This window comes from Colossoma macropomum, unplaced genomic scaffold (genome assembly GCF_904425465.1).
Source record: "Colossoma macropomum unplaced genomic scaffold, Colossoma_macropomum, whole genome shotgun sequence".
NCBI lineage: Eukaryota > Metazoa > Chordata > Actinopteri > Characiformes > Serrasalmidae > Colossoma > Colossoma macropomum.
The window spans coordinates 24,972,727-24,998,540 of record NW_023494787.1 but is presented as its reverse complement, the minus strand read 5'-3'; the positions used below and the strand labels follow the sequence as shown (position 1 = coordinate 24,998,540).

General features: G+C 40.7%; 1 protein-coding gene across 9 annotated transcripts in view; it reads left to right on the top strand.

The window, feature by feature from the left end:
• The window catches only part of trps1 (trichorhinophalangeal syndrome I), a 136,969-nt gene that overhangs the window by 11,561 nt on the left and 99,594 nt on the right, over positions 1–25,814 (top strand). For all 9 annotated transcript variants that reach the window (XM_036566613.1, XM_036566610.1, XM_036566617.1 and 6 more), the window contains one exon: positions 24,438–25,294. In XM_036566613.1, coding sequence (XP_036422506.1) covers positions 24,438–25,294 — 857 coding nt within the window. The remainder of the gene's footprint in view (positions 1–24,437; positions 25,295–25,814) is intronic.

Here is a 25,814-nt window from a genome sequence, read left to right as displayed (position 1 = left end):
CTCAGTGGCTGATTTCTTATTCATTCATTCATTTATTTTTTCAATCAGACAACAAGAAGAAGTTATGAGGAGCATTTTCCATTTCACTGGAGTCATTATTTAGATTGGCCACATCAGGCCAAAATCCCGGCTACTTCAGCTTGGGCTCTTGGGGCCAGATTTGACCCCCTCATGGTTGTGAACAGCGCTCAAAGCCACACCAATTTCCCAGAGAGCTCAGGCATGCAGTAAATCAGTGCCGTGCTGCCGTGGTGCAGCATGGAGAGTGGCTGGGTGGGAGGCAGTTGTGTGGAGAGCTCAGTGTTGACGTAGGCGGAAGGATCGCACTCTTAACATTGCCGTCGCTCTCCTATTGATGAGTCAGTGCATGCCCTGAGCCCAGAGAGCCACACTCACACTGAGAGGCACGTAAATGGATTTTTAGGGGAATGGATTTGTACGTTCACATGTGTATGTGCACGCTTGCCTCACATTATTTCCTAAAAAAGGCCACAGTCTTTTTTTATTTTCCATTTTTGCAGGTGCTCTATCTCTCATGTAGAAGTCGTATAGGTCACCTATAAGTAATTGTTACACCCAAAATGTGGATATTAAAAAAGTACACCTTGAAAAAAAGCAGCCACAGACATTTACATTTACAAGTATTCATTTAGCACATGCAGAGCACCTTGCAAAATGTACCAAACAACTGAAGCCAAATTGAAATGATGTGCTCAAATATTCTGCAAGGATCTATGAGGCCTTATTGTAGCTTGACATAGTTAAATAAATACAAATGTCGATCTTGAGGACAAGAAGTTTTTCTTGTCTCTTTTTTTTCAAAAAACACTTTGTCTCCCCTTTTTTAGTGGTGTCAATGCTAATGGCATTAATAATGTGGCAATGCACTATATTATCTACACCACTAATTTTTTTAACGACATTAACTAATTTTCACTGAACGATCTGTAGTTACATCCTTAAGCCCAGCTGCTCACACGGTGCATATTGCTATGATTGACTCTGTGACTGTAGCCCTCTCTTTCAAATATAGCTTTTGAATGGTTCATTTAATGGCTCTCTTGATAAAAATTTTATCCAGCTACTGTCCAGCTGCTGCCATGGTAAATTTATTTATCATGGATGCTGGCAATATCAGTAAAGTTTGCACGGACGCTTCGAGCAGACTGCACTGCAGAGTGCTTGTGAGAGAACTATGGATGAATCAATGCACAGCAAACAAAAGCAATAGCAAAGTGGAAAACTGCAGTTTCTCTCAAAACAACTCAATGTATCGGTATAAGAGCAGTAATCGCAGAGCTGCTTGAATGTGCAGCCACTGTGGTTCTCATTAGATGTTAATGACATAAATTGGAAACTGTGTTCACTTTATTTTCATTTTCACCCTGCATTCATGTGGTCCATTTGAACTCTTCACACAGTGAAAATAATCATATTGAATTATTAAAAGTAATAAATACATTCTGATCCTTATTTTGTCCACCTATGCGGCTATCACAATATACACTGCTTTATAAATAGGAAAAAATCTTTCTTTAGGACAAAATTGTGAGCAAATGCAATTAATAGCAATTAACTACACAAAAAATGATGCAAAATAATGTAATTAATCAAAATGTATTAGCCTTAGATTTTTTATGGCTTAAATTTTAAAGGTTATGTACCAGTGAAAAACATTTTTTTCACTTTTTTTAAAATAAGAGTTTGATATAGCATGTAAACATTAAAGTTTCAAAGCACACAGTTCACTCTCCAGTATATGTATATGTAAACTAAGCTATTTCAAATTCGTTGTTTTTTGTGATATCAAGAGAACCAACACATTTGCATTCACGTTGAATTTATGAGAAGTGTTTCAGGCTGGACTGCTTTTTGAAAGAGACAGGATACAGGGCAGCTAATCAGATCAGAGTTAATTTACTTATTTCAGACTTAAAGGCATGGTAACAAAAACAGCTTGTTTAATTCTAAGGGAGAACAGAGAGTTTGGAAAATTGTAAAAGTGAATTTTAGCTTTTTTGGTACATAAAACCTGCACAAATATGTCATAAGTGAATTTCAGATAAAAAAAAAATATGATGTATGATATGGGCCTTTAAATTTTGAACAACATGAAACAGACCAATAAAGATGTACCAAAACTGTTAATTGTGAAATTGAGGGAGAACAGAAATCTCTTGGATGCAAGCAGCTCCACTGATATCTGTCCCTCTAAAAGCCAGTGTGCGTGATGTTGTTAGCTGTGCGCTCAGGCCTGGACGTGTGTCTGACCAGCCCTGACTCTGATCTCCCTCAGTTCAGTAGCCTAGACGTACTGACCCCATGTTTGGCCTTCTCACTTATCACTCATCACAGTGAATTACTGCAGATCAAGTAGTAGTCATATGTCATTGGTGAATGTGTAATTTATTTGCCTCTGTCTTTAAAAGTGATTGTGAGGAAGTGATTTCTTTCTGTGATTTCCTATTTTCACCTACAGATCACAGTGTTTGAGAAGCAACAGGAGGCAGCAAAAGTTTGTCGAGTATATTCATGTCACACCTTGTACAATTAAGAGAGATGAAAAAGATTATGGAACAAGAAAGCTACTAAAGCACATATGAGAAAGCTGCTGAGAGATTGAGTCTTTGACGTTACTTGGGACGTTCTAATGACTCAGGTTGTTCCCATGATAAGCAAGACAGTCAGGCCCGCTTTGCTGTTGTAGCTATTACAGATGGTATAGGTCAGGGTGTGGTTGTTTTATCAAACATGCTGAGATGACTAATCAGTCCTAGGGCTATATGGCATATGAAAGGAGAATCTTTGTACAAAGCAAATACAGGAATCTTGTAAAACCAGTGGGAAGCCCTTTATGCTTCGAAAACGCTGTACAGCTCCTCTAAATGCTATACTTTAATTCTTGAAGAATGGCACCTTTGCTTTGATAAAGAGGGGTTTGGGGTGTAAGGGAGTGCAGTGTTACGCGGGAGCAGAGGGAAAAGCAGGACCTTACACACAAGTGAAGAGATACGGGCTGGGTGGACTGGATGTTTATCACACCCGTATCCGATAACCAGGCAAGTGTCTTCTCTCCAGTCTTTATCTCATCCTATCTGTGTCAAAATCTGCAAGCTGATATTTGCCGAGTGTTTGCTTAGGCGTTTGAATTGTGTCTGGTAAGTCAGACAAGAAGTATTGCATGTCTTTTAGGATGGACCAGAGTGGTGCATGAAAAATAATCTGCCTATGTGTACGTCTATAGTATCCAGGGACAGGGGACGTTTTAAGTTAGGGGTCCTGAAATTGTTAGCTGTATACATGAACTCAGTGACATAATACAAATTGATAGATTTTAAGTGCTTTGTATAATTTACTTCAGACAGAATGTCTGACAACATGCTGTAATATAGTGAGAGACAACAATATACACATACAACTGACACATCAAACCGCTGATATACACCCTGTTCACTCTGCACTCTCATTCTGAATGAACTTTTTGCAAATGAGCTGAGTGGCAGCCAATCAGATTGTTGATATGTGGCACAGCAGCCGATTGTGTCACAGGCAATAGTCATATGTTGAGATTCAACACTCACATACACACTGAAGTGGGAGGACGGTTGAAAAAACAATTCATTTATCTAAAAAAAAATTTTAAAACAATATTAGGCTGCAACTCGGCATACACTCTCACTCTGGACACCTAAATCTGCTTGCAGAGAAAAATTACTGCAGAAAAAATATACATAAAAATACAGACTCCACTCTAAAACAAGCACACATAGGTCTTAACTGCAGTAAGATTATTTTAAAGGTGTTCTTTTATTTTTCTCTTAATTATATCTAGCAGTTGCAGAGTTGTAGCTAGACAATCCTGAAATCTGGGGTTGCTGCAGCCCACTCAGCACCCCTACTTGTTGCGTGCCTACATTCTCAGAAATAAAGGTATGAAACTGTCACTGGGGCATTACCCCTCTTGTCACTGGGGTTATACCCTCAAGGGTACATCTCAGTACCTTTAGTCAGGGAACATGATAAATGTACCTCTGCAGTACCTTTATTTCTAACAGTGTATATGTATGGAACTTCATTTTTCTTTCTTTTTTCTTTCTTTCTTTCTTTTTTCACCATTTGCTCCCACACATAGTCCGTACTTGGGTGCCCCCCCCAAAGTCTCGTTCTCAGTTTCTGTTTCATCCCTTTTAAACATTTCAGTGACCTAAACCTTCACTTTTGCCAAGTCCATCTATCTATCTGTATGCTTGTGTAGGTCATTTTTCAGATTGAAACAGTTCCCTGCAAAGTTTCTTTCCTAAATCTCTGAAAGTAGCAGAAATCACAGACCACAAGGTCACAAAACCTAATGGTATGTGGAGCTGCACTCTGCACTTGCATGATACTATGCAAATCTTTGCCTAAGGTGCTGGTTGGGTGGTGGCAGGCCTAATTTCCTTGACTAGCACGTTGCTGTGTGTAAGATCTAATCACATCAGAGGAAGGTTGAGAGCACAGAGGCAGCGTATTACCCTCGCACTGACACCAGGCCTTATCACTGCACACACACCGTCCCCTTCACTCCCCTCCAATTCTGCTCCTTCGGGTTAAATGGTGAAGAACGTTGCTTTAAAAACAGATTACTTTTTCCTGCTGTGACTAGGCAAGGTTTTCTCTTTTTTATTCTGTCCACCCTCACCCCCCATCTCCACGCATTGTGCTGCATCTCGCCATGAAATATTCATTCAGACAATCAGGCATGTAATGCCTCTGTGTTTTTGTCCTTGTTCTGCGTGGTTAGCTGTCGGGAGTAAGGTGAGGGGAAGAATAGTATTCTGCATGTGTGTGTGTGTGTGTGTGTGTGTGTGTGTGTGTGTGTGTGTGTGCTGGGGAGTGGCCTAGCTTCGGATTTGTCCTGTCAAGAATTTTCTCTGAACAAGGGTGAATTCTTGTTGAGCGTGAATTCTTTTACAAACGGTAATTCTGTCTCCTACATGTTTGATCTATACAAGATGTGATGTAAAGTAGCCTTTTGTATTTATGTAATTTTCTTGTTAGTTTTACTCAGATAAGGAATTTGTAAGTGGTCTGGAAAATACCCAAATCATGAAAGACAGCCTTTATTTGAGAGTGACTGCTTTAATGGTGCACCTCGACAACTTCTTTAAGCACATGTACACAAGCCATTATTGTTTCCAGATGTTAGAAACTTGCTTACTTGTTTTTTTGTTCCAACAAAGTAGCACACAGGTTCTGCCTGTTGTTGGCTTTCCTTTGTTGTGTTGAGTTAAAACGCTGCATTAACTGGCCTGAGCCTGAGAACGAGGTGACTGTGCCTTCTTTAGAGAAGCTATAGCCATGTCGCAACGTTGTGTGATTTTTACTCAGAGGGGAAATGCATCTGAGGCTGCGGTTTGTCGTCGGTTTCACACTGTAGCAGCAACGGTTCACTATGAATCGTAGGAAAATTGTTGCACCACAGCAGGGGAATCAACGTGATTTCGAGTTTTTGACTTTTTTCTTTTCTTTCCTTTTGTTTTCTGTAAATGCCATATTGTCATTTCAAATGCCCAGATTTTAGTCACCCGCCCCCCAACCAACAACTCAAGGCCTCAAAGTCTCGGAACCTTCTTATCTCTGGAGGTGTGCCACAGTGACGGCACGTTTGCTCGCAATTAGCAATTTCCTCCTGGCCAGGAGAAGGAGGGAGGTGGCAGTTTGTGGAGAACAACTCTCGTAACCATTTCAGTCGCCAGGTCGAAAGAAGGAAATGAAATCTGTTGTCCTGCCTGCAGGGCTGGCATAAGTGTCTGAAAGTCCTTCAGAAGCGTTCAGAACCTTCATCGAGTAGCTAGAAAGAAAGTCCATTTGGTGCTACGTCCTCAACAGTGCTAGATCGGAGGTGAAGCTGGAGAACAGAGGTGCCCCAGCAGAAGTGATTTCCCATCAGCAGCACATGGCAGCACATTGGGCAACATTGCCATCGCGTCAGGCTCTTTCCTGTTGCTAAATGCTCATATTTTTAGGTGGAAACTGCTGCTTTGTTTTTTGGAGTGTTTCACAAATGTGAAGCGTTGGTTCCAACCTGGCCCTGATGTAGGGCTGCATGATATGGACTAAATACAACGTCGTGATTCGATCGTGATAGCAATATGACAGGCAGTATATTAGAAACACATTGGTGAACGCTTGATATGACAGTTTAAAGACTGGGCTGCATTATTTTGACCAAAATTATTTACATTTGTTGGAAAACATGAATCTTTTGATTTGATCAGAACACCCACAGAAACTCATCTGGAATGGAGATTTGGTCAAGATGCTCACAGCACACAATAAAGCAACTCTGTGATTTGTTAGCAGGCTCATTTACATACCACAGCTTTCTGCAGTATCTATATATTTGTATATGAAGCATTTTGTTCCATAAAACACCACTTTCATGAGTTTTATTTTTCATGATAAATGTTGTTGGGAGTGGACTTTACACACATAAGATACAGAAAATCTATGTAATGATTAAAACCACCTTTATTCAAGAAATAAAAATGTCTTTTAGACAAAGTATGTTACATGAAGCTCCTCAAACTATAGGTTTATGTTATAAATACTACAGAGGCCAACATTGTGATAACATCTCTCGTTTTAACAGATAATGTATCTATACTACTGTTAAAACGTTTGGAATCACATGTTTCAACTAGTTAATTGTAACCTGAAAAAAGAATGTTGGATGTGTCCAGACTGATGAACAGAGCTGTAGATGATTCAGTAAAGACTAAGAAAGCTGCTTAACACTGGGTATTAAGTTGTAATAAAATTAATAACATCCAGAATGCCTTGCATTTGATAAGAGGTGATCAAATCTGAAGGCAGGTAACACATTAAGGAATTACTGTAAATCGATAAATACAGTATATAACTTATCATTTGGTAACTTTTTGGTGTTCTCAGAAACATGAAATATCACATAAAACATCTTAATCTGTCTAACCTACTACTAAAGGAAAGTATACACTTTACACACTGACACACATTTTTAAAAGTAGGACTACAAGTTCCTACATTTTGAAAATGTTAAAATGTCACTTATGTTACAAATGCAGTCCAGTAAACCCTCTGCTTTTCCAGAATATGGAATGAATATATTGTGCAGCCCTGTCCGCCCTACACGTGTTGTTGTTTTCCCTGCTCTAACACATCTGATCAGCTAATTAACAAGCACTTCCTGTGTTGAAGTGGGTGTGTTAGTGCAGGAAAACAGTAAAATGCACACGGCAGGAGTACTACACTGCTGCAAAGGAACCTTTCTGAATAGAGGAACTGGTGTAAAGTGAGTGGGTGAGAGGTGAGAAAGACCAACTTTCAACCCCCCCCCGACTCTGCCAAGGGTTAAGTCTTTACAGTTGTAGACAGAGATGCAAGTAGTAGAGTCAAATTTTAATGGAAAATTTTGAAAATTTGTTTCTTTCTTATTTTTATGTAATGAAAGAAGCCAGCTCACCAATTATTTGATGTTTAATCAAAATCACTTTAACGGCCAGGCACACACACACACAGAGTCTATCTACTTTCTCTCTCTCTCTCTCTGTCCCTGACATGACAATTTTACATTTGTATTTTGTCAAAGCAACAATCATATGTACATACATACCTAAATTACATATTTTATATATATATTTATATATATATATATATATATATATATATATATATATACACATATGTAGTGTGTGTGTTGGTTTACGCAAGTTTATCAAGATATATATCGAGACTAAATCAAAACTCTCTCTTTTACTCACTCTGCTTATCTCTTTCTCTTTTTGTTGTATTTTCCCTCTCTTTCTTTTTTCTCTCTATCTTTGCTCATCTGTCTTTCTTTCTCTCTCTCTGCTTATCTCTCTCTATCTCTGTATCTCTCTACTTGTCTTCCTTGCTCTCTCGCTCTCTCTTTCCCCTCTCTCGGTATCCGTCTCTCTGTATCCTCCTCTCTCGGTATCTCTCTCACTTTCTCTCCCTGTCTCCCTCTCTCTATATGCCTATATCTTTCTCCCTCTCCCTCTCTATATTTTTGCTTATCTATCTCTGTCTTACTTTCTCTGTATCCCTATATTGCTCTCTCTCCCTGTCTTTGCCTGTGTCTCTCTCTCTCTCTCCCTCTCTCTGCCTCTCTCTCTCTCTCCCAGCGCGTGATCTCTGGCCTGGCTGGCAGCTCCAGTGCTCTGATCAGAGGAAGTGGAAGGGAAGCAGTTGTTGTGTGTTGTCTCCGGTTCCAGCGTGCGCTGATTGAGTGCATGGAGGCCAGGTCGCTGAGACAGGAGGAGGGGGGAGGGGTGCAGGGGGCGGGCCACGAGGGCAGGGGCGCGGGGTGTTAGAGAAAAGGAGCCTCCAGAAAGGCCCTTCTTTTAGTTTTTTGCCTTTAATTACCGCTCACTGCTGTGCTGCCTTTGAAGTGCGTGAATTAGGCAGGTAGTTGTGAAGCAGTGCAGGGACGAGGGTGACTCCAGTATAGCGCAAGCTGACGTCACGTGCTGAATGAAAGGGCCGCATTGTTGCTGGTGTGTGCAAACTGCTGAGGAAAAGTTTCTCCCCTGAATGTGAAGTGATTTCCATGCAGGGCTTTTCAAAGCTTTTCAGTCGCGCTCCTGAATTCAGTCACTCGCTAAAAGAAGATGAAGCTTTGCGCAAATCACACTGATAAACCCCGCTTATCTGCATTCGTGTTGTGCACGGTGTTGTGGTTTTTACTTTCTCATGTTGGACTTGTGAAACGTGTTGCTAAAGTCGTTTCTGTTCTGAGCCGTGTGGCCTGCTGTAATCTCTTACACTTGCGCTTCTGATGAGAAGATATACAGTCACACCACCAGTGAAAAGTTTGGACACATCTGATTGAGTTTAAGACACTTTCACTTTAAGGCTTACGCTCAAACCCGTACTTATTTCACCAGCATAAAATATAAATAGTTGTAATATAAATTCTGTTTATTTAGCTATTTATAATGTAATGGCATTGTATATTTATTATGCTGTTAAATTACAGATAAAAAGAATTGACACGTCCGTATGAAAATATTTCTAAAATTTTAAGGCCCTACATTATGGGTGTATCAATGCTTCATGATATTGTGATATTGCAATACAAAACTGAGGATGTGAAGATGTGCATCATGGAGATGTGGTGGTGCATCATGGAGAATGTAATACAACTGCATTGCAAACGCCAAGTCAATCACCAATCAATACCTCACTCCAGCACTCCTCCCACCTCCTATTGTTATTAGCATGTTATACAGCAACATGATTACAGTCATCGTTTTTCTTCATTCAAATTTAGTTTAAAATATTGTGAAAAAATCCAGTCCATAAATGCCACATTAAGCTAAATAGCTTGTTTTGAGTTCATTTTTGTGATGTCATAACAGCTAGCACAATTACATATATCAGCTTACAGCAGTTTAACTCGTCCATTCCCATTGCAGTTATAATAAGTGTTTCATCCGTGCTTTTTTATGGGTCACCAAACACGGCAACCAATCAGAAAGAAGCATGAAGCGCAGTAACAAAAACAATTTGTTTAATTCTAAGGGATAAAGAGAGGTTAGAAGATGCATTGTGACTCTTTGTGGTGCACAAACCCACACACACTTCATAAATAGACCTAAATACAAGGAAAATGTAGAATATGGCCCCTCTTTTTTGAAACTCTCCCCCAACAAGTAGTTGTCAGCAGCAAACAAGTGCTCAGCATATGTGAAACTTCTTCAAGCCTCTTAGAAAAGTGTCCCAGGTGGCTCCTCGTGAAGCTGCTTGAGAGAATGCCAGGAGTGAGTAAAGCTGTATTGAGGCAAAAGGGGGCTTTGAGTAATGTAACATTTAATGTACAAATTTACAAATTAAAACCTAAATTTTAGGATTTTATGATCTGTTGATTTGTCATTTATTTGATAACTATACAATCCAGCATGTGTTCTTCATACTTTTAATATATTTAGTCATGATTGAATTATTCTTATAGCAATTACTCTATAATAATTATTGAATTATTTTGGTTATTCTAAAATATGTTAAAGGGTAGAAATAAGGAAAGCCCGATGAGAAGGTGTGTGCAGACTTATGAGTGCTGCTGTGCCTGACCGTGTGTAGAGCTGAGTGAGAGTGCATTGGTGAATCTGAGGGTTTTGGAGCAGTGAGGAGCTCTTGCCCAGGCCACGCTGCTGAAGGCACAGTTCTGAGCAGCCACTCTTTGATCTGAATGTGTGCTCATGAATAAACATGACTTGTCTTGCTTGTGTGAGGAGTGAAGAGGGAGAGAGAGGGAGAGAGAGAGAGGGAGAGAGCTGTGTTTTTTGCATTGTGCTTGATGACATGCTACATAAAAAAAGTCACAGAGAGGCAGTTAGTCACGGACACTTCTTATTGAGCATGGCATCTTTTCACACTCGTGCAAGGAAGAGAAAAAAAACAGTAGTAAGAAGAATTATGGGAAAAGCTCTTTATTTTTGACATGTCATCCCCTCCTCCTCCTCCTTTAGTCCATCAGCTTTCACTCTCTTTCCTCTCTCTCCCTCTCTCAAACCCCCCCTCTCTCTTTCTCTCTTTCTCTCTCTCACACTCTCCCTCTCTCTTTCTCTCTCTCACACTCTCCCTCTCTCTCTCACACACTTTCCCTCTCTCAAACTCCCTTTTTCTCCCCCTCTCCCCAGCAAATACTCTCGCCGTCTCTCTCCTTTTTTCTGTTCTTCTCTTTCTGTTTCTCTCTCTTGTTTTTCCTTCATTTCTTTCACTTTCTCTTGTCATTTCTCCATTGTTCTCTCTTTTCCCCTATTTCGCTGTCTCTCTCTTCCCCCTCTCTCTCTCTCTCTCTCTCTCTCTCTCTCTCTCTCTCTGTCCCTTTTTCCTTGATTTTTTTCACTCTCCCTCTTGTCATTCCTCTATTTTTGTCTCTCTTTTCCCCTAGTTCTCTGTGTGTCTCTCCATTTTTTTCTCAAACTCTCTCTCTGTCTCCCTCGCTCCTTTTTATGTCATTTCTCTCTCTCTCTCTTTCTCTCTTATTTTTTGCTTCATTTCTCTCTCTTTCCCTCTTTTCCTTATTTTTGTCTCTGTGTATCTCTCTCTATTGCATTTTCTCTCTTTTTCTTTCCCTTTTTCTCTGTCTTGCTTTCTCTTTGTGTCTCTTTCTCACACTCCTTTTCTCCCTCTTTTCTCAAATTACACACAGATTAGGGTGACAAGTCTTTCACTGACAGTGACTGTATCATCAGACCATGTGGGCTGAACATCAAACTGCTCTCTCCGTGTGTTTGCGAGTGTATGTGTGTGTGTGTGTGTGTGTGTGTGTGTGTTTGTGGACCTCTTCAACACAAACATGCAGGACTGAAATCCCGATCATGCCCCGCAGGCCTTCAACTCTCTGTCAGCTTCAAAGGCTGTGTGGTGGTTTAAGAACACTAAAGCGGGACGGAGAGTGTGGGCAGGTGGAGAGAGTGTCAGAGCGGGCAGATATTGCCTCGTGCTGGAAGTGCACATTTCTTAAAGTTTTTTGCTTGACCCTCGGTCCATCTCGCTCCACACTTCCATTTCATGCCTCGCTCAGAGCTGTGTGAAATAAGTATCACCCCTGGCTCGCCAGTGCAATTCCCTAAATTTCATACATCACCTCTGACATGCGTTAGCGCCTGGTTTTGAAGTCTCTGTTTGGGCTGGGAGGATTGTGTGTGTAGTTTCCGCTTCTGCTTGTAACTCAGTCTGATAAAGCTCAGCTTTTACTCCAGATTTATTACACGTTCAGAAGAAGTCTTTTTTGGAGTGATTTTTTTCTTTTCCTTTTTTCTTTTTCTCCTCTCTTGCGCTCAGAGATTTCCGAGTGTGTGGAACACCGGGTGTAGTGCAGAGTGGTGTGTGTCGGGACGTCTGCGCGGAGACAGATTTTGGCAATCTGGGCCTCCTTCAAAGACCTCAGTGTTGCAGCGGCAGTGTTGGATTTATTCTTTCACTCTCTCTCTCTCTCTCCCTCTCTGAGTGTGAGGATAGGAGGAGATTAGCATGCAGTTCTGCACTCACTGTCTGTCTACGTATGTGTCTCTTTCTCTCTTTCTCTCTCTTTACTTTCTCTTTGTGTCTCTCTCTCTCCACGTCTCTTACACTCTCTGTTGTCTTTCGTCTCTGTACTTCTGCCTTCACATCCCTCTGTCTGCTTATCTATCTTATGCTCTTTCTTTCTCTTTCTCTCTCTGTATCTCTCTCTCTCTCTCTTTGTCTCTCTCTCTGAGATCGTATGTATGAAGAAAGCTGTCTCCTCACAGGCCTGTCAAGTAAAAGTCCTGGGAGTTATTTCGGTCTCCAAAGAGGCTCTGAAGTGAGAAGATATCTCCTCAGCGCTTGTTTACATTAGAGACTGAGGCTTTGCTGAGCGCCTGCCTATAGCTCTCTATGCTCCTTATTTGATTTCCAGTGCTCCAGCGCAGGATTGGCTCACTTTGGAGCTGCCACAGTACTGAACATACAGGATAATCAGAGGAGACACTGCGAGGATGTCTTTGTTGCACACTTCTTTTTTGGAAAGGCAGGATAGAAGTGATTCAGTGGCAGCACGAGCAAGTAGCAGTACTACCTAAAAAAACAAAGAAATATACAGTAGTCAAGAATAAAGCAACCGGAGACCACAGAACAATAAAATCAATAAAATATACATATGGATTTTGAGATTCATTAACTGTGATTATTTATGTTCACAGTTAATTATCACATGCACCAAGTAAGCTTATATTAAATGTTGCTGTAACTGTGTATAATTTTTTGTACAGGTCGAGTCAGTCCAGTGTGCAGGCCCAGGCCGGCAGTTCGTAATGATGCTGTGCTCAGTGCATACTCATAGGTAGGGATGAGTGTCATCTGGAAGTTCCATTTCCACTGATGATTCCTCAAAACAGTCCTGGGGCTGTATCACAGAAACCTACTAGCTTTAGTCCTAATTTCCTAAGATCTGACAAGCTGAAGATAAGAGTTTTCACAAATTCATATTACAGAAGCCAATCCTGTCTTAATTTAGGAATTATGTCTTATTTTACAGCATCTTATCTCAAGTTAGGGAATCCTAATCCACTCATTCGAGGTCAATTATCAATTAGCATATCTGTTACCAAGCAGCTAATGATACGCACAGCTGAGACGTAAACATGTAAGCAAGATAATGTAACAAAAGTGTAACAGTTAGCTAAACAGCTACTGGTGTAAAAAAGTAACCTTGATGAAAAATATGAAGGATGTTGTCACTGCGCCTCTCCCACTGTTTAAATTTACCAAAGCCAAGCAGTCTGTTTTTTTCACTGTGCTATTTCTCCTAATAAACAGCCACATGTTCAACACTGTTCCTTATTATTCACTGCCATTGCAGCAGTATTTTATGTGGCAAGTTTTAATTTTGTGACTTTAACACAAACAGGTAAAGAGAGGGTATATAAATGAACAGAAGGCGATAGAAGTCCGTCTTTGATCTTTTGAACCGTGTGGTTAGAAAAAAATCACAGGTTTGCAATATGACCAAATGTAACATCATACGCTAGGCATTGGTAGTGATTTTGTTGGAAATTGAATCAGATGCTTGAAACAAAATTTAGGGTACCTTTAGGGTTAGTTAGTACAGGAGTTAGGAAATTTTGTCTGGTTAGGACAGACGGTAGCAAACCCTACTGACAGGACATCATCAAAATATTCTTCTGAACAGTTTGTGAGCACCTGTAGCATCTTCTGTAACACTTCCTCCCTATTTGGTGACTGGCTGAAAGTTTCTCTCTTTGTTTCTGTGGGAATGCAGGTGCATTTCACTATAGTATAAGATGGCAGGGCACATTTGAGCTTTTGACGGTGGAAGAATCTTCACTAAAAACTTCTAGCTGGAGAATTTTAAATTTTTCTTTTCCATTGTTAAAAGTTGTTAAATCTGCATGAGCAGCTTTAAAACCCAAAGTAATCAACGTTTCTGTGTTGTTAGCCTTTTAAAACTAACCAGCTCACTTTATCAGGATGATTAATAGAGTGTGCAAGTGAGAGGAAAAAGGTCTTTTTCTCCTTCTGAGACTCAACAGTCATCCGTAATGTGCACATACATTACATCGACATGCAGCTAAAGCATGGTTATCCTGATCTAGAGTCCTTTTTTCATCAGCATAGGCAGATTTTATCCCAGGGTCAAATTAGCGTGACACATGGCTACACGGTGAGTGTGCATGAATGTGTGTTTCTCTCAGAAAAGTGAGAGAGGTGTGTGGCGGGGAAGCTGAGTCATAGCCCGATTCCTCCTCTTGACATTTGGCTTAATGATAATTAATTGCAGCCCGTCTATCTTGCATCTCGTCTGTGTGTTTTCCATAGACCCTACACATGCTCGTCGCGTTACTACTCAGACACTAATGTGATTTATTCTTAATGGTCCAAATGAGATTAAACACCAGAGGGAGACAGGCTGGGGCGCTGCGAGCGCTGTTCCACCGCAGACTCCATGGCAGTGACATCATACGGGACAGGAGGAACAGTGAGGGAGAGAGACGCTGCAAGGTGGAATTGTGGGATTGGCGGGGGAAACACTTTTATGGCAGCGTGCTCTTAGACGTGACCGCACACACATGGTATGCTAGGCCGACTAGAGAGGGGGCCACTTGCCATGTGTGCTGCTCAATGTACCATTGTTTTAAGCAGGGGAAGGGGGTCGTTGCACTTAAAATGCATTTTTGGTTTAAGTATCAGAAGCACTGAGTTTTAGTCTTACAGAGGTGGTTTGGCAAAAAATGAAATTTATACTTTTTTCTCCTTACCCTAAAAGTAATCGATCAACTAAGACATGCTTGTTTTTTTAAGTTTGCTTCTTTAGGTTTGCACTGGAGCAGTGAGTCTAATGGAGCTAACAGATAATGGATCCTAGAGATAGTGCTGATCTGATACCCAGTATCAGTATTGGGTGGATATTAAGAGAAAATGCTGGATAGAATATCATAGGAGAAAAAAGAGTGAATCAAATTGTATCCTGTAACAAATCTAGTCTGACATAGAACAAAATAGTTGTTTTCAATAAAAGTAGATAATTTTAAAGCTTAGTAGTTTCAGCCATTATTGAAAATTTCTATATCAATATCGGTAACTGAAAAAGGTGGTATTTTGGCGTCTCTAAAGAACCATTCTCTAGTGGAGGCATCATGTCAACTGCGTGCCTAAATCATCACACACTTGCCTTAAAGTACTATGAGTCGTTAAAGGGGAATTCCACTAATTTTTTAAAAATTCTGTATGGTTATATCATTAAGATGTAAAGCAAGCCAAAATGTCTGAAGTGTTTAAAACCTTAAAAAGCTTAACAGAAAGTTATTACATGAAATCTCTAACATGTAGGTTTACTTGTAGCATTGGATAGTAAATAAAATGGCTGTGTTTGCACCGTAGACATTGCGACCTCTGGCTCCTTTCACCACCATTTTAAAGTTAGCAAGTTTCTCCAAAAGTGACTTTGTTGTCCGATAGTCACATTAAAACACTCTGAATTCATTTTTGGATATCTCAATGATCCAGGTATGCAGAAATTTAGAAATATTGATGGAATTTCATTTAAATACTCCTTATGTGGTTTCTGACATTGAATGACACTTGGGCGTTACGAAAGTTAAATTGGACGTTACATATTACAATAATAACAGCCATCTTTTATATGTGTTATTTCATCATGCAAATTGTATGATACTAACAGTTATAATAACCCTCTGTTACTTAGCTACATTAGTTTTGTAGCTCCAGTGTAAAACTAAAGAAGCGATGTTCAGACACTAAAGTTGTCTTAGCTGATTGACCACATTTGAGGTCAGGGGAAAACAGCATTAGTTTCAATTTTTGCTGAAGTAGTCCTTAAAGTGCTTTGTCTTGAATCAGAAAGGCTGTTCACACTTGGTAGTAACATCCTTCTCAAGTGATCTGATCATAAGTAAACAGTGAGGCCTGTAGCTTTTCACACCTGGCATTTCCATGCATTGTCTCCATTGATGGGATTTTGTGACACATTTACTATGTCAGTCTCTCGCTGCGTTTGTTTTCAGACAAAAATACTGCAAGTGTGTATTCTTGTGAATGAAAGTTCAGTGTAAACAGTACAAATGCTTAGACCACATGAACTGCTAACGTGACTTGTAAACGGTTGGTAGAAGAGGCAAAAAACTTCAGCTACGCAGCTGCTTTCGTCTCTGCTGCGACAATGCAGCTGATTAAGGCACTGTCGAAGAAGCATCACACTATAAATGTTACATGGTCATGTGCGTTTCTGACCACCTCCGAAGGTAGTTTGAGTGATTGCTTCACAGTGTGTCTCCAAGACGTTTTGTGCCCCACTCACACCTGTAATGCCCACTTACGATCGGATCACCCAGAGCGCATGTTAATGCCAAGTGTAAACAGGCCCGAACTGTATCTGTCAGTGTTGTAGAGGTTTTGCTACTTTGCTGCATGTAACCTGTCAAGTGATTTCTCCAGATTGGCATCAATCAATAGGTCAGAAAGTCTTGTTTTCATTATCGGTAACTCAGGAGTATGTCTTGCCTGGAGCGTGGGTCAGATAGCAAGCTTGTAGTGTCGCATGCTGACATGACATGAAAGCATAGGCAGTTTAAGAGCCAGGCGCAAATAAGGATATGGTTCGCCAAATTGGTGTTTCAGTTCTTTTACATTTCAGTCCTGCCGCCATGATACTAAGAGTGATTCATTTGGTGATGTGGCACTGTATGCTCTGCCGTCTGCCTGCTGCGACAGAAGGCAATCATGTTTTATTTCTTTATCGCTTCAATTTAGGAGGCCAGTAAATAAAAGATGCAAAATGAGTCCCATTGTCTAAGGAGTCTGGAAACTCAATTCTCTGCCTGACTGATCAGGACAGCGCTGTGTGTGTGTGTGTGTGTGTGTTTGTGCGAGGTTGTTACGGAGGCCTTTATTGAGATCCCTCACCTCCTCCCCCTCAGTGGACCTAAAGAACAGGGCTGAATTATGAGGGTCTGCTTGTGGTAATGTAGTTTTAATAAAGCCTCTCGCGGCCTGAGAGCTGAGTCCTGGGCCGCTCCATGGGGTCCTCCAGCTGGAGATGGGACCTTTGCTCTTCCCCCTGAGGCAGAACGACTGTACCAGAAAACACAGCAAGACTCTGTTAGACATTGTTAGACACTTACATTAGTGTTCAAAAGTTTGAAATCACTTAGCTAAAATGTGTCCAGTTTCGTTCTGTATACCTTGTATACAGGGATTGCGTTTAAGCATAAGTTATATGCAGAGGATTAGCTGTTAGCTGCATGTTTGGTACCATTCAGTACAAGTTACTTTAGAGCTATTTTTGTCATAAGGGCAGTACAGTTGCCCATCTCATGATAACAAAAGCATGTTTCAGTGCTACCAAGAGTATAAATACATGAGTGTTCAAGCTCATTGGTGTGTTTGGAATTAAGTCATCTCTCTGCATGTGAATCTCTTAATCACTAGCATCATAGTTTTACTATCAGGCTATAACTCTCAATCCACTCTCAAATGGCTGAGGGATGGAAGATTGTGCAGTAAAAGTCTTGATTTACTCACAGCCCTGAGTGCTCCTAATGACCTGGGAGGCCTGCAGGCTAATTTGGAACACCTGGCCTTTGTCTAGGACACGGCCGGAGCCATAGACTGGCAACGATGCCCGGGACCCTTCCTGACACGAATTAAACCCAGCACAGAGAAAAGAGCTCAGCGGACTGGGCCTGGCCCACTAAGGAGATCCCCTCCATTTGTTGTCGTGTGGGAAGAGAGGCAGTGAAACGGGAGCTCCTAAATGAGTTTGACATTTAAGATGACATATTTGGAATTGAGCTGCCTCTTTGCAAATGAGCCTGTCGGTGCCTCAGCTCAGGCTTGCGAGGTTGGGGAGAAAGAACAGGGGACTTTAGCATGACTGGACCATTTTAACAAGATTTATTGCTATCACAAGATGGCTTTCAGGCCATGGCACTTGTACCTGTTCCTCTCGTCACTGTGAGCTTTCAGTGCAAAGTTGATATCTGTCTTTGAGATCATGTCAACAAGTGCTTTTGGCCAAAATCTGTGCATGCATCATCCAGCTAAGCATTTGTTTTGTCTTATATGTTGCAGTTTAAATAAGGACGGTCTGGTACCAAGTATGACAAAGCCTCTGACAATTGCGGTGCATTAAAGGGGAATTTAACTGATTTTTTGTCATTTCTGCATAATTAAGATGGAAACAAAGTCATTCAGAGTGGTTTGAACTTGCCAAGTCAGAAATATTCATAGTTATGGTGAGAGGCATCAGACATCTGCAGAAGTTAATGTCTTTAAAACCTAAAGTAAGAAGGTATTATGTGAAGTTGTTATGAATATGCAGCCTGATGCCTGAGACAATGTTTTATGATAGTGTTGAGATAAGGTTTTGGCCTTAAAACGGTATTTTTACAATCTTAAAAATCATCATATGGCAAAATAGTCTACAAAGAGATTCTTTAAAACATTTACCACTACTTAATCACTATCAACATTAGATGTAGAAACTCATTAGGTTCACTGGTTGCTTTGGAAAGTAAATGAAATGGCTATATCAGTGTTGTAGACATTGTTACCTCTGGTTCCTTTTACCACAACTGTAAAGAAGTTTCTCTAGAATGTAACATTACACATCAAGCTACTCTAAATGACTTTGTTTACATCTCAGCGATTGAATTATGCAAAACGTGTGAAAATCTGTGGAATTTCCCTTTAAGTGGCTGTTTACGTTATATGAATCTACATACACTTTGGAACCATCCACTCATAATGTTAATTTTCAGTCACCTTGAGATAATGTGTGTTTAACGTCTTCGTTTTTCTAGTGCCTTTCAAATCAAAAAGTCATTTCACATTCCTCTCAGCCTGTATTATAATAAGAGAGAAAGAAAACATTGCTTTTGAAAGGAGCCCATATGTTACATCAAACAAAATGCGAACCTGCCTTCTTTTGTTCTTCTGACAGAGCACAAAAGGATGGATCAGGCTGGAGAATATTTTTAGGCTTGTTCATCTTGACTGCTGAGTTTTTGACTTTGTGTGAGCTTCGAGTCACCTCATCGTCAAGTTTGATGGGTGTGCACGCCTTTTGTACGCAAAAGTAATCCACCGAATGCCTCTCTTTTCACCCTGTCACTGGGGTGATGATGAAAAGCCTGTCAGCGGGCGGATTTTCCTCCTGATAAAGTGTGTCACGGTGTCACGTGCTAGCTTTAAATCTTAAAGTGCCTCTGCAAAGGTTGGCACACCAACCTTCCTATCTTGTTAACTGACTGCTCTGAATATGATGCTGATCCACTTGGCATTTTACTTTCCCTCGTACTAAACCAAGGGTGTCAAGCTCTAGTCCTGGAGGGCTGAAGTCTAGCACAGTTTGATGATATTTTCTGCTCAAACTCAACTACAAAAATTACTCAGAAACAGCTGAGGTGAATCATTTAATTTTCCATCCTCAGGTGGAACTGAATTTGGGCATTCCTTGGCCTAGAACCCATCATGTCCAGATTTATGCCATTTTTATTTGTGCATAACCCAGAACCAATTTTGTCTTTGCTTCTCAGTTTCTCTCTTTTAGCATCTACTGTTATGTTTCTACGTACACCTTGGCTACTTGACTCCAACTTGACTTCATTCTGCTTCGTCTTATTTTGAAGAACAGCAGATCAGCTCTTGTAAAACAACTTTACGTGGCGATATTACCCCGCCCTGCGATTCCTTGTGGCACTGGTTTTGTGGTTCCGGACCAGCTGGTTTATGAGGCTGAGATTTTGCCAGCCGAGAAACAAGATGCTTTTTTTGGTGGAAATGTACAGAATGATTAGAGTACCAGCACACTGTAGGTGGAAAAGGGGTATCATTTTTAAAAGGCGTGCATTTGCATGGAAAAATCATCAAGGTGTGATGAACTGAGAGTCTCCAGGACACTGCTGGTCACTGGGGCTGCAACATATAGTCAGCAAAGTCAGTTAATCAATGATAATGTAGACAGAAAAAGTCAAATGCACTGGGGACAACAGAAGGCATAAATGGTTCATCAGTCAATTGAATAATAGTTGATATAATAATGCTTTATAGAAATAATCATTGCTGGTAGGCCTGTGCCCGGTGACGGTTAACTTAGTCACCGCAGTAACAGCCCTCAATAATAATGTTAGAAACTAATTTTTACGCTGGTTTAAAAACCTGTCATTCATTTATTGTTTCATTTAATGCAAATCTTAGACACTAGTATTTCCTCACGTGAACATAATTAAACTTTTAAACCTGTTGGGTAAATTGATAGTCCTACATTATACCAGAAATGCTTATTTATTGCACCTGACATTTTAGATGAAATGTGAGATTTTTCTGTAAACATGGCTGTTGAGCTGCTGTGGTTAAACACACTCGGTGCTGCAGGCAGATATGACGCCTGTACAAAAAGCTGCCTCTGTGGTACGGTGTACATTTTGTGTCGTCCTCACACCACAGCATCAGGTTTCACACATCAGACAAAACAACTTCAGGTCTGGGGAGAAACACATGCATAAAATCTTGTTTTAGCTCTCGTACATCAGGCAAAACAGGCTGTTTTAAGTGCCGTCAGGCGAAATGGCTTTAGAGAAGAAGGCATCAGGCCAAGCTAAGCAGCCTTGGATGGTAAAGTTTGTGTACATTTGCAATTCCATTCATTTTTACTAAATTAACTGCAGTTTCGTGTCCAAATTAAAGATGTTTATATACTACAACCACAGCTTTTACTGAACTGCACTTTAGGTTCTTCTATTTCATTTTCTTTTAAGATGAAGCTTCAACTCACGTAGAATTACTGTATTTGCTCCTGTGTAGTACAGACATAGTTTCTAAATTCCTGCCTAAAAAGTGTTGTTGTTGGTATTATTATTATTATTATTATTATGTAATAAATATAAATAAATATCACCCACCTCCCCACATGGGATTTAACCATCAACTGCATTTTTTCCTTATACAGGCCTGCGTGTGTCCCTTCCACCCTAAACGCATGCAAGTGTTTTGTTTGGGGTCTCTTTTGTGAGTCGCGGTGGAAGGAGCTGTGCCAGGCTGCCCTGTGATTGAGTTGTGGCTCATGTCACTGAGCTGCATTAGTGCAGCTGTAGAATAGCACTTCAGGGACAGACCTGAGCTTGTCTCCTCTACTAATGTATGCAGGCAGAGGCTGCTGTCAATTGACCCCCCCCCTCCCCCTCACTTTTTTAATTAAGAAAATTGATTGTCCCGTCCTCTTCAAAAGGCATATTATACTTTATTAAGTAAGTTCTTGAGTAGGCACAATAACAGATGAGGAGCAGTATAATGTACGGGTGGAGGGGGTACCAGAAAGTGAACCGGCGATTTGAATTGACTGGTACAGGAACGCAGTGAATGCCTAGGGGCTATAAAAGTAGATTATTCTGTCTTTTGATGGGGGATTGGAATAGTAATGTCTTATTTCTTCCCCCCGAAGTTTTAATGTAATTGCGTGGCATATCAAGGATTAAAAACTTTTTTTCTCTTTTACATTTCATGCTAAATCACCTTCTCTGGTGAAGCGCCCTGCTTAGGCGAACTTGTACATCGCTGTGCTTCCTTCTGAAATGAAAAGAGAGAGAGAGTGAAGTAATGAGAAAGAGACAGTGCTTCTGCTTCAGGTAATGAACAGTGCTTTAAAAGATTACTCTGTCTGAAATGTGATTAAAGTTGGTATACAAATTTTTGATGGGGTTACGCTGATCCGGAGTTTATTGAAATAAAAATCCTGGCTAGCCGTTCTTTTTTTCCAGGGGGAGATGGAATGAACGTTGTGTTTATGCACAGCATTCTCATCATTGCCAGCCATTTTAGATCAGTCATCATGGCACTAATGTGGGTTTATCTTGCCCTGCAGATAGTGCTTTAATATGATAGTCTGTGGTGATGCTTTGTGTGATGCCACTAATGATGTGCAGTTTTAGAGCTTTATGACAGTTTAGGAATGCAAGCTTACATGAAAAGAAAATAAACCTCTAACTTTCTGTTAGATATCTCCCATAAGTCACTTTTAATAAAAAATATTGTATACCTTTTTTGTGTGGCGTAGGAAACTCTTCTTTGGAGCGATGTCCTAGCAGAACCACTTTTAGTTGCCTAAAAAACCTTTCAGTTGTGTCTTCAAAGAATCATTTGGGTAAATAAGCAAGTGTGAGGAGCCTTTTTAAAGTTTAAAGGCCTCATATCATGGAAAACCATATTTTCTTCAGTTCTTTAAAGAGTTTGATGTAGCATGTAAACGCAGTTTATGTCCTCCCTGGTCGCAGGTAATGTCCTCCCTGGTCTTTACAATCAGTTAAAGGAAACTAGACCGAAAACCTTTTTTGTGATCTCATGAAAATGAGTGCATTTACTTATATCCATCTATTCAGAATACAATGGTTTAGATCTGCCCATTTAGGCTGAAGTTATAAGGAGTGTTTCAGGTTGGACTGCTTTTTGAATGAGGCACAATAGGTGGACAAAGGTCATTTACATAAATCGGTCTTAAAGGCTTATTGAGAAAACCACTTATCTAGTGATAAAGGGTAAAGAGATCTTGGAAAATGGTCATGTAAAAGTGAAGTATGACTGTTTTTGGTAAATAATATTATAAGTTGAAGGACAGGAGAAATGATGGAATTGGGCCCTTTAAAAAATCTCCACATAAAGTAAAGGTTTTATACCAGTTAATGGTTTGTACTAGAGTTGTGTAAATAAGCCTGGAAACATTAATGAAGTGCTCTTTGTGAGTGTCGCTTTTTGTGTGTGTTTGTGTGTGTATTTTTTTTTTGGTGTATCACATCACACAGAGTGAGGACTGTAAAAGAGCGGGTGATGTCATAGTGATGGAAGGGGGTGTGGTGAGATTTGTGAACTGTTGGTTCAGATTAGATTTTCCTAAGGCTTTTATTAACACAGCCCTGGTTAAGGCGTTGTCTCCCTAGCAAACATAAATTGCTTTATTTAATACCCATTTGCTTTACAACCTAAATTAGGAAATTGCTCTCGATTGCTTGCAATAGAAATGAGACTGGCCCCAATTTTGTTAAATGATGAGAAATGGTAACTGCCCAAGATTGGGCAAAACACATGCACACGATCTAACAGCAGCTAACTGCTAAGTAGTGTTTAGTTGTGTCCATACTAAATGTGCAACACAAATCGTTTCAGTGTACTTTATGTTATGGTGAAGCCTATTTAATGTGAGATTTTTTGAGTGGAAGTTAATCTTCATTGTCTGCTCAGAACAAACATGCCTAGATGACCTCATTGAAAGCTGATGGTAATTCCTTTTCATGAGTCAGGTTATAAATTCCATTTTTTTTCCCTGTCTTGACTTTGATTCGGTACACTGGGTGAAATACATGTCCATAAGCCACATCCATCCGTGACATGAATGAACACATTTTATTCATTAAAATATCATCAACAAAGCCCGGCGCCTGCCATAGTCACTGATATTAGGACGGCGGAGCTGTTTATGGATTGAGCTGGAAAGACAGACTGAAAGGCCTGTTGTAAGCAAATTGCTTCTTTTGAGAATGGTTTTGGGAATCGAAGAACAATCGAGAAGCTTTTATAGAGTCTATTGTGCGAGGAAAACAGGCGCCATTGACTCTGAAAACTGGTTGAATATGTGAGCAGATGAAGCCACACGCTGGCTGTTTTTGCTTTAGCCCTAAAACGTCACTAACTGAGTGCTCAACTCTCAAAGAATCTTTATTGACATGACAGTATTAAGTTACAGTGTTGCCAAAGCATCTAAAAGTGTTTGTCAGTCTGTTATTGAGTCAATACACAGGGAACAGTGCACTTAATCTTGCAGATAAAAATGATATTTGTTTTTAAATATTTAACTTGGCTATAGATATTAACTGTGCGCATAATATTGCAATCTGATGTTGTTACTGCTGCTGTATTATTGATGTACTGATCCACTTTCCCTGAAGCTTTGCCATTATTGTATATATGTGACAGCCAAAGGAGAATTATGCCTTTCTCCAGACAGTTTTTTCAGTTTTTACTTGTTGGAGTTTACTGAATGCAATGATTAAGAAAGTAATGATGGTACAATGGTATAACCTGAACAATAAACTGTTGTAATGCTGCTAAGAATTTCACATTTATTTAAAATTACAGTTAATGTTAATAATATTTTTGGTGCTATAAATAATTATGAGAAGTTAATTTTCCAGTATAATATCTGTGGTGAAATGATGTCAGTGTGTATTGCAACTTTTTAAACATTTTCGGTGTATTTTGACAGTGTCATGACATTCTAAAAACTATAATGATTTTGGTCACTGATATTATGGTAGGAAAGTTTCATCCCATCCCTAGCAGACATTTCTTTTTTGAACTTAACAAAGCATTTTTGCTCTCTCTCTGTTACTACCTTTCAGATATGGTGAGGAAAAAGAATCCCCCTTTGAGAAGCTTTGGTGGTGAGCAAGAGGAGGGTGAGGTGGTGGCAGCGGAGGCCACGGGTTCAGAGAGTGGTGAGGTGGGCAGCGAGGCCTCGGAACCAGACAGACCGATGGCAGAAGAGCAGGGGGAGCCAGGTTCCCCTGGCCCAATCAATGCAGATAAACCTGGCTTTCATTACGCCGGGCCGGCAGACGCTGTGGCGCTGAACCCGGCCACTTCCCCTCAACAGTCTGACCCAGGAGAGGCGGGGGACCCGGCGCGGAGTCCAGCTGGCGAGGGTGAAGTCACCAAGGCTGGGGTGGAGGGCCAGCGGCCCGGCTGCATCATTGTTCAGGGCTGCACCACCAGCAATGGGGACGAAAGGGACCCCACCCATAGCCCTTTGGTGCTGCTGGGTTCTGACGTCCTCCATGGAGACGGAGTAGACCACTCCAAACTTCCCCCAGTCCCGCTCCACCCACGGAGGCCTAGCGATGGACCTGAGGAAGCGTCTAGCCCGCTGGGAGCCGAAACTGGAGCCCCTCCAGCCTCCTCCCCCAAGCTACAGGACTTTAAGTGCAACATCTGTGGCTACGGCTACTACGGCAATGACCCCACTGACCTGATCAAACACTTCCGCAAGTACCACCTGGGCCTGCACAACCGGACGCGTCAGGACGCCGAGCTGGACAGCAAGATCTTGGCCCTGCACAACATGGTGCAGTTCATGGGCCAGACCCAGACCCAGGCCAAAGACGGCTCCAGAGCTGCTGCCCTCAATGCTGGGGGTGGAGCTGGAGTTGAGGCAGGCTCGCCTAGAGCCTCACTGCTCAACGGCACCTACGACGTTCAGGTAATCACCACTAAACGGCATGTATGCTCATCTACCACAGGCCAAAACTTTATTTTCTACACGTGCAACATTGCTGTCAATTAGCATGGACAGTAATTTTGATGCGTGACCCACTGCACTGAAACATATTTACATTGATAGAAGAAAGTGGTCAGTTGCTAACAACGACAATACAAACATGATCTAGTTCAACCAAAGAAGTTTAGTCATTAAATTACATTGGCTTTCACTGATGTACATTCTTTCTTTATAACCGTCCCTTATACTGACCAATTTTTAATATTTATATAGTTTATTAATATAAACTTCTCACTTAACCCTTCAGATGCAGTTAATGATGTCTTCAGGAGCATCTTAATATGGGAATCCTGTTTTTAGGATTAAGGCTGCAGTAAAACTCCTTAGGACAGTCATCAGGATAAAAAATAAAGAATGAATCACTTTATTGCAGCAGACATTTAGTCAAACCCTTTTATAGTATGTTAATAAACATATAATTGCTGTTATATCAAAATGTTTT